This window comes from Malaclemys terrapin, chromosome 1 (assembly GCF_027887155.1).
Source record: "Malaclemys terrapin pileata isolate rMalTer1 chromosome 1, rMalTer1.hap1, whole genome shotgun sequence".
NCBI classification, from domain to species: domain Eukaryota; kingdom Metazoa; phylum Chordata; order Testudines; family Emydidae; genus Malaclemys; species Malaclemys terrapin.
This window is the reverse complement of record NC_071505.1, coordinates 201,225,370-201,234,714: the sequence shown is the minus strand read 5'-3', so window position 1 is coordinate 201,234,714 and position 9,345 is coordinate 201,225,370. Positions and strand designations below refer to the sequence as shown.

The 9,345-nt window shown below is 41.0% G+C and overlaps 1 protein-coding gene across 2 annotated transcripts in view; it reads right to left on the bottom strand.

The window, feature by feature from the left end:
• Positions 1-6,099: 6,099 nt before the first annotated feature.
• The window catches only part of MED14 (mediator complex subunit 14), a 67,733-nt gene continuing 64,487 nt past the window's right edge, over positions 6,100-9,345 (bottom strand). For both annotated transcript variants that reach the window (XM_054005780.1, XM_054005789.1), the window contains exon 31: positions 6,100-6,714. In XM_054005780.1, coding sequence (XP_053861755.1) covers positions 6,641-6,714 — 74 coding nt within the window. In that variant the 3' untranslated portion in view covers positions 6,100-6,640. The remainder of the gene's footprint in view (positions 6,715-9,345) is intronic.

Genomic DNA, 9,345 nt, shown 5'->3' with positions numbered 1-9,345 from the left:
GATTTAATGATATCACTACTTTGAAGGAAAGACTAGGACAATAAAGAACACAGCCCAAACATAAGGTGCCACATTCCCAAAACATTGCAAAGTTACAACCCCATGACAGAAAACCCTTAGCAGAACCCTGAACACTTAAGACTACCAGAAGTTGGGAAAAGCATAAGTAAAGCAGTACATCTTACAGCTCAAGCTTAGACATTTATGAAGGAACAGAATCTTTTATCTTTATGTAAGTCCAGCCAAATTCATTTTGTCCAACTACAGAAGTCTGTTAGCGTAGTATATCTCAAAAAGGTTCTATGCACAGATCCCAGTGATGATTTTACAATATCCTACTGAAATGTAATTACAGTGGAATTCCTGGTAGCCACTCAGATTGCTGAATGGCTGACAGACCATTCACCAACATATTGCAAAAACCCTTCACCCTGTCAGAAGCCAGGTTTATCCATCAGCATGCAGTGTAGTTAAACATTTTCTGCTTTGATAGATGAGCTCATTTCTGATAGATTAATTACATATGCTAGAAACTAAAAATGTTCTAAGCCAATCAGAATACAGCATGTCAATACTACAGCCAAGAAGAGAGATCACTCTGATACATGTATTTTGATTAAAAAAAAAAAAGTATCCTACCATCTGTCAGGTGGAATCTACGCCACTCACGTAGTATGAGGGAAATAAAAGAAAACAGAGCATTAAGAAGTTTCACTCATCTGCTTTTGAAAACAATTATCCACACTTTGCATAATGGTCTTCCTTAGTATTTGTGCAACAGCAGAAGAATGATCTCAATGTAGTTTCCACTATAACTAACTTTAAAACAGTATCTTAAAGTCTGGCAATGTTATAAGTATTTGGACTGAAATTTTCCATGCTAGGTGTCTGCCTCAATTTTTAAAAATAAAAAATGTCAGCCAAAACGCTTCAGCAATGTCAAAAAAAGGAGGGTTGGGAATGATGTATTGGCCATTTTAAAAAAATGCTGGCAATCTTTTCTTTGAAAAACTCGTGTTCCCAAGCTTTGGAGCAGGGACTTGAAATTTGGCAGGGGATGAACCTTTGAGTTAGGGATGTGCCTTTTATCATCCCTGTGAAAACACCCCCAAATTTGACCATGTTATGAGACTTGGGGAGGGAAGGGGGCAGGTGTCTCACCCTGTGCTGTAACTGAGGTTCTTCGAGATGGTTGTCCCCGTGGGTACTTCACTTTAGGTGAACTTGCACCCCTGCACTTGTAATCAGATTTTTAACAACAGTGCCTGGTTGGGTCACACATGCACTGTCCCCATCTTGTGCCATCTCACATGGTTACATAGCACTGTGCAATCAACTCTCCCTCGCTTTCCTCTCTATTAGTCTATGGTGCAAAAAAAACTCTCAAGTAGAGGGGAAGAGGGAGGGTAGTGGAGCACCCACATGGACAACTCTCTCAAAGAACCTCAGTTACTGCACAAGGGGAGTAACCTTCTCTTCTTCAAGGAGCGTCCCTGTGGGTGCTCCACTTTAGGTGACTGTAGAGCAGTGCCCCTCTATGGAAGAAAGGGGCTTCAGAGTTGCAGTCGTGGCAGATGATCAAACCACAATTACGAGTACAGAATCTGACAACAAGTGCTGCTCTATGGCATAATGCTGTGTGAACATATGGGCTGATGCCCAGATTGCTGCTTTGAAAATGTTCATAATTGGTACATTGTTGAGGAAGGCTATCAAAGCAGAGTGAGCTCGGGTCCCTGGTGGGGGCTGTAGCTGTTGATGGCGATACCAAAAGGTAAAAGCATCTGGAGATCCATTTAGACAGCCTCTGTTTGGATATGGCATCCCCCTTAGATCATTCTGTGATGGAAAGAAATAACTTTAGTGACTTTTTGAAAGACTTTGGCCTCTCAATGTAAAATGCTAGCGCTCTTTGGATGTCCAGGATGTGAGGCATTGCTTCTTGTTTATTCCCGTGAGGTTTTGGGAAGAACGATAGGGAGATGGATGGGTTGATTCAAATGGAATGAGGAAACTACTTTAAGTAAGAATTCGGATCTGGTCTTAGGGTAACTTTGTTTTTGAAAAATATTGTGTAGGGGGTGTGGCATGAGGGCCCTGTTCTTCTACTCATCGGGTGGATGTGATAGTGATGAGAAAGGCCACCTTCAATCCAGAGGTGGAGAAATGAATGGATGGATTGTGTTGGATGGGTTCAGCAATAGAAAAAGTGGCAGGTGTCTCTGGCCCTTGACCAAACCCTCAATATTGTTGTTTACAGGTAAGTTATTGGGATGTCGAGGGCTGGGAAGGGAGTGGTCTCCGTCTTGCAGGTCTCTGCCTCTGTGGGTCACATTGCCTCTGAGGGAGTGTGTAGGTCGCAGATCTAGATCTTTGCATCAAGTAATACTTGCCCAATTGTGTGTGTGTGTGTGTGTGTGTGTGTGTGTGTGTCCAAAGACTTGAGTGTCACTCAGGAGTCCTTCGAAGTGTGAAGGGACTTGTGTTTTGGCTGCAAACAGCTTCGGGCCTTCCAACAGGACACAGATGGTTGTACCTCTTTCGGAAAACCAGAGAGGTGGAGCCAGGAAGCTTGTTGCATTACTATGAGAATGGCACTGGAATGTGCCACCATGTCTGCAGAGTCCAATGAAGTTTGTAAAGTTGTGTGAACTAGAAGTTGATCCATGGATATAAATGCTTTAAATTGTTCCTTTTTGTCCTCAGGTATGTGTTCAATAAAGACGGACATTGAGTAATCTGAGTGACTGTATTTGGCCATTAGTGCTTCATAGTTTGCGCCCCTAAACTGTAGGGCTGCTTAAGAGTAAGCTTTACGTCCAAAAAAGTCCAACCTTTTCCAGTCCCTGTCATATTGGGTGGATCTGGAATGGTGTTATCTGCCCCACTTGTTCACACCCTCTACCATCAGAGAGTTTGATGTGGGGTGTAAAAATAGAAATTCCATCCCCTTGGAAGGGACATAGTATTTTTTATCTGCTCTTTTGCAGACGGGCGGAATTGTTGCTGGGATCTGCTAGATGGTCTTGGCTGGGTCCACAAGAGCCTCGTTTATTGGGAGGGCAATCTTGGAGGAGGTTGAAGTCTGGAGGATGTCCAACAACTTATGTTGGTCCTCCACAACTTCTTCCAACAGTATCTCCAGGGAATCTGCAATCCTCAAAGTTTTCCTGGAACAGTTTAAAGTCAACCCCTGTCATGGGTGGTGGGGGCATGATAGCTTCATCCGGAGATGAGGATGTAAAATTGGCATCTGGCGGCATGACTTCCTAATCTGAAGTCTCCTCCAGTTCCTCGACTGCCTTTTCCAGAGGTCCAGAGGGCCCAGGTACAGAGGGTGATGAAAAATGCCTTGACCTCTCCCTGAGTGGACTGGGAGGCTTAGGGTAGCATTGGCAGTATGCTGCTCATGGGTTCCAGTAAGGCCACTGTGGTGGCAACGGCATATGTGGTGGCATCCATGGGTGACCCAAGAAGGCACTGGAGAATTTTAGTAGCAATTACAAGTGCACGGGCACAGATTCACCTAAAGTGGAGCGCCCACAGGGACACTGCTCAAAGAAGAACAGCAGTTTGCATGTGCTCAGAGACTTGCTGGAGCTTAACAGAAACTCTATGAGCACGCTCCATCTCCTCACAACTTTTACACCTGCAACATCTCCATAGAACAGCTAGGCTTGCTCCAGCCCCAGGCTACTGGAGCAAAGCCACACTTTCACTATCATTGCTGCTTAAGGTTGGGTAGGGTATCAGAACTGAGAGCAGAGAGCCCGTCCTTCCTGTGCTCACAATGACCTCCTGCTGGCACCAAAGCATCATGGAGGATGAAGCTTCCTGATTCAAATGCAGACAACAAGATTCAGACTTAGGGTGTTGTGAGGGAGGGGCGGTGGGGGAGTAGATTGGGACAAGAAGTCTGGGCAATAGAGACTGGGACTTGAGGCTGACAGGACTACTGGTAACTAATGGAGCAAGGAGAGAGAGGTGACAAGCTGGAATATGGGGGGAGAACTGGGCAGAGATTGGCTGGCTGGGCAGAGACTGGGACAAGGATCCAGGAGAAGTGAAGGACACAGATTAGATGAGAAGCTGGAGGAGGAGACTGGGAACCAGAAGTGACAGGGAGCATGAGTGGAGAAGGGAGAGAGAGACTGGGGGATTGGAGAGTGAACTGGCACAGGCTAGGCAAGGAGACTGGGACAAGACATTCGGAGGAGCAAGACTAGGATTTACTGGCAAGGAGATTGGACCAGGATCAGAAGCCTAAGGTGTAGAGACTGGGGACTTGGACGAGTGGCCAGTGGTGGGGCATAGAGAGGAGAAAAACAGATTGGAGAGGATGGGCCAGGAGTCAAGCCTGGGGTAAATGAGCAGAGTCTGCCCACTAGAGCACATTCCCCTCCAGAACACGGAATGGATACCTGAATTTCATGATTCCTCTGCTGTCAGCAAATATCTGTGAAACCCACTGTTAAGATTGCCAAGCAAAGCACTCAGAAGTTAGGAAATACCTTAATTCAGCCCCCTATGTTTCCATTGTCAATCTCATTCTTGTGTCAGTAGGCAGCTTTGTCTGAAACAGAGTCAGAAAGTACCAGAAAGTGCTGTGCTCTAAGGCAGTATTCTCAATTACTCAAATGGACTGCCAAAACTTTCCATAACAATGTTCTGGGCATACTTCAGTGTGGCAAGTGGGTGTAAGTGTCTTTCTAAAGTGCTCAACCCGTCCAAAGCCCTCTGTCTTACAGCACTCGTGTCCCTGAACATTAGTAAAACAGTGATCACACCCCCTTCTCCAGAAGCTGGTTCCTTAGGGCAGGCAGCTAGTGAATATGGGAATTATCACACCATGAATAGTAACCCAGTCTAGTATCTGATGTAGTACTTTTTCAGCTCCAGTTCTGTTCTACTGCAGACATCTTTAGTGCATCCCCCATCTAGTTTCTAATTTCAACCTTGATGTGAAGACAGGTGTTGAATGAATAAACTAGGTTAAAAGTTTCAAGTGTAGAGAGTTTAACCATCTTTTACATAATAGATAAATACAAGAGAAAGGGACCAATATACACAGAAGAAAAAAAATAGCTGAAATTTGAAGCAGAGACCAACGTGAAGGATGTTCCAGATAGCAGGAACTTCAGAGGAGATGGCTCTTCCACCAAAAAGGACAGATGCATGTAGAAAGCCCAGGAAGCAGCTGCTAAAGAGAGAGGAGTAGAAACAGAAAGTCCATAAAGCAGGCAAGAGTAAACCCATGGAGGAATTTTAAAATTAGTTTGGAATTGATTCTTGATGAATGAGTAGTCAATAGACCTATTTCAGAATCTTGATTAAGACTGACAAACATTTTCATACCTTCCTTTTACTTGCCAATTTCCCAATGTAGTGTCCAACTTGAGAAGTTAAATATGAAGTTATTTCTTCACTTTTCTTAGTCAACTTCAGCTCTCCTGAATCAGCTTGTCCAACTTCACTGAACACAATTTGAAAACAAGATTGCTTTGTAATTCTTCTACTTCTCCTCCCTCCACCATCTGACCCCTATTCCAACATTCTATGCAAAATTAAGGATTTCAATAGTGACTGCAGTATGGGTGGGTGGGTGGGTGGAGTCTTTAAAATGAAAGGCAGAACAAAAATGCAGGAGCACTGAGAAAAAATGCCTACTCGCACTATATCACGTGGCCTTTGCTATGTATATTTGGTTTCTTTTCACTTTGATAAAAACAAACTAAATTTATATTTTAAATAGTGTTTATAAACTAGAATTGACACACTATTTAAGTACAGTTTCCTTAAGGTTTAAAAATAATCAGAATTATTGGCAGAGTGAAGAAGTCATTGTTGGGGAGCAAAATTATTTCTTCCACAGGGTTGGGGGCAGAGAAAGGATGGGGCCAAAAACGCAAACAGCCATGTAGGAGATAAGGCAAATGATCTGAAGTGGCTGAAAAAAAAACTGATAGTATTTTTAATTATAAAATGTGTCACATCTAAGACAATAACATGTATATCAAATTTTAGTCAAACATTTTACGATTCACTTCCTAAAGTGATAAAATAGAGAGAGGGGGAGAAGTTCATGGAAATCATACAATCTTAGTTTAAGGTTTTTTATCTAGTTTATTAAATATTGCTTTTTTGGGGTCATGTTTACAACAAGCCCAAATAATTTGTTTAAAGATTCAAAGCAGTAATAATAAAATACAGTTTCAATATAAAGTTTGTCACAGTTTTACAGTATTCAAAATGACAGATCTGTCTTAAAAAAAACCAACCCAATTCTATTACACCAAAACGTAAGAAAAAAACAAAAACAAACAAGTTTGGCATTTTCCATAATCTTAGTATAAAACAGAATATTAAATCTATTAGCGGCAAGCTGACACTTTAATCTATTACCTAGTCTGAAATGTATCCCTTAAAACACACTATACAAGAGCACTATATAAAAGTTATGGGTTGATGATCATTTGATGAAAGTGCATCCCTGAAAGTTTCCCAGTTTAATATATTTAGCTCTTTAAAAAAACGTGACATGTCAAAATGTCCTTTTCTCCTTTTTTGAATTGAAGGCTTTACTTCAGAGATTGATTTTTGCTGCTGAGTCTCTTGTTTTTCAGCCTTGTTTTAAAAGTGTCTATGGGCGCCCACCAGGGGTTAGGGCAAGATTAACCATTAAATCACGAACAGCTCCAAATATTGTGCATTCACCTGGAAAAGGAAAAAAATACAAATTAGCATGACAGAGAAAAAAAAAATGAATTAAACAATCAGGGGTTAATTCAATTTAATTTGTAACAAGCAAAGTATGCTACTCAAGCTTGCTCCACACTGGGGCTCACATAGTGCTTTCTGATTTTTAAATACTATGTAATACTTTAACATAGTCTAAACAACTAGGATTTACCCACACTGGCAGGTTTACTAGTGTTAAAGGATTGTTTAGACTATGGTTTTAGCCTTAGAAGGGAAAGAGCCTTAAAGACAGTGCTAATTAAGACTTGCAAATTCCACTGACCTCAGGGACTTAGCCTGCATGAATGTGTCATTTCAGGAATGTTGTTTTTGTATCTCTGGTTCAAGTTTCCAAACCCATTCACTCCAAAAGAGTTAGAATTCATGAATATGTCAGGTAAAGTAATTTCAGCTTGAATTTCTCAGCACAGTGTCTGGCCAGCCATAAATCTGCCAGAAACTAAATTAAGGCTTTAATACCTTTTGAGTCTCATGAATCCATGGGATGATTTATCATACAAGGAATTTCTAGTTCTTCTGTAACCTGTTCATAAAAAGCTTACGAGTGCTGCACCTTATCAGATTTGGTTTCATAAAAACTTCCAAGAAATTGACAGAAGTTTACATATAGTAGCTGATTACGAGCAGCAACTAAACATCTAAAAAAAATCAAGAAGTTTAAAACTAGTGCTGGGTGGGAAATGGTTTCCTGTCCCACAAGAATCTAAGATGTCAAAAAAATTCCCATCCTAAAAATCAGGATAAAAAGGCAAAATCGAAATGCAAAATATATTTTTTTTTAAACTTTTCACTTAAGTTAACTTGAAATGACTTTTCACTTCAAAATTTAACACAAAACATGAAACTGTTGTTTCAAAAATGTCAAAGTGGGACATGGACAAGTTCAAAATTTCTCAACATTTTTTTGAGATGGGAAATTCTTCAAAATCAACCCCTGCTCTTGAACAGTTTCAACCAGTCCAGCAACAAGTTCCCCAAAATGTCCCTATTTGAAACCTCTTATGCAGATCAGTTTCAATGACCCCAACAGTTGTTTTAGAAGAATTTGACAAAAATATAAAAATATATAACCACCACAAGCCAAGGTCAAGAAATTTTCATTTTTATTCCAGCAAGACTCCAGATCTCATGCCACACAGTTCTCTAATTCCTTTCCATCAGGAAATGTACAGCAAAAGGGTATGGTACAATTTAAAAAATAAAGAGTTTAAAACAACAAGTTTTTGCCTAGTCAGGTTCTTCGGGATACATTCTTCCTCTCCACTTAACTTTGGGCTTTTTAAGCAGTGTCAATTAAGATCTGTTATGTTCTGCTGCTGAGGGACGTGATCTAAGTGATTAGAGCAGAGTGCACTGGGAGCCATTAATCCCAACTGCTGAACCAAACAGTCACAGCATGACTTTGGACATGTCATTATCTCCTTGCACCGTACACCCAGCTGCAAAAATTGGCTAAATAAAATGAAGTACCTCAGTGAAAAACAGATATTTAGAAAAGGTTACCTCAGGTGAAGTGTAACAAAAAAACCTGAAGTGTTTGAAGGCCTTGGTCCTACAAGCTCCTCCACATAGGCAAACCCTGGCATCCCCACAGGTTCCACCTGCGCAGGATAGCTTGCAGGACCGAGGCACAAGCTTAACCACATTGGTCCACAAAATATGGTTTCTCTTGGGATTCTCTGCCTTTTTTCAATGCAAAGTTAATCTTTTATTGAACAATTGGTATTTGATTTCCTTTTGGGGAGGTGGTGGTGGAAGTCTTTCCTGGAAGAGATTCACTGTGTATTCACTAGGAGTTAATGTTTCAGGGAAACAAAGATTTAGGCAGTGTTTAACAATAGGCACCTGAAAATAAAACTCTGCCAAAAAAGTCACTTTTCAGTTACTAGTATTTTATTAAAAGGAAAATGAAGTTGAGTACAAAACACTCTCTCACAAAAAGAGAGAGCAAGGTAAAAGATACAGCCAAAATGAGGCAACACTGATTATAGTATACAGTAAGTGTAAATAGTACCATAAGTGTTACTTCATGGATTTTTAATCAGTTCATCTCATTTGTCTCATCCTTCCTCAAATACTTCAGTTGTGAGCATAACACAGGTAAGTCAATCTTTCCATTTCCTGTCATTTTTATTGCTGCAAATCACATTCCTACAGTGGGTATGTTTTTGTAACCACAAAGATGGAACATTTATCAGCTATAGTCACAATCATTCAGACAATAGGTATTTGTCTTTGTTGAAATTAAACAATTTGAGGCATTTTCCTAAACCATATTTATGGATACATTCTTGCAACAACTATAGTTTTCTGACAATGGATCGGAAGTAGGTGTTAGAATACAGGGAGTGCAATTCTCCATCCTTGGCTAAAACCAGACAGGAAGCTCTCCCTCTTTTCCCTGACATGGGGAGTCCCCGTTCCACTCTGGCTGGTGTGGTGAAAATTCACCAAGCAGGGGAATTTGAAGTGAGACCAGCAGAAGGAGCTAGTGCCTTGCTGGGAAGTTTCTGGGTCTCCGGATCCTTCCAACTAGTGGGTGGAGCTGCAATAGCATTTGTCAAAAGTGATGTCCCAGCAAGGAAA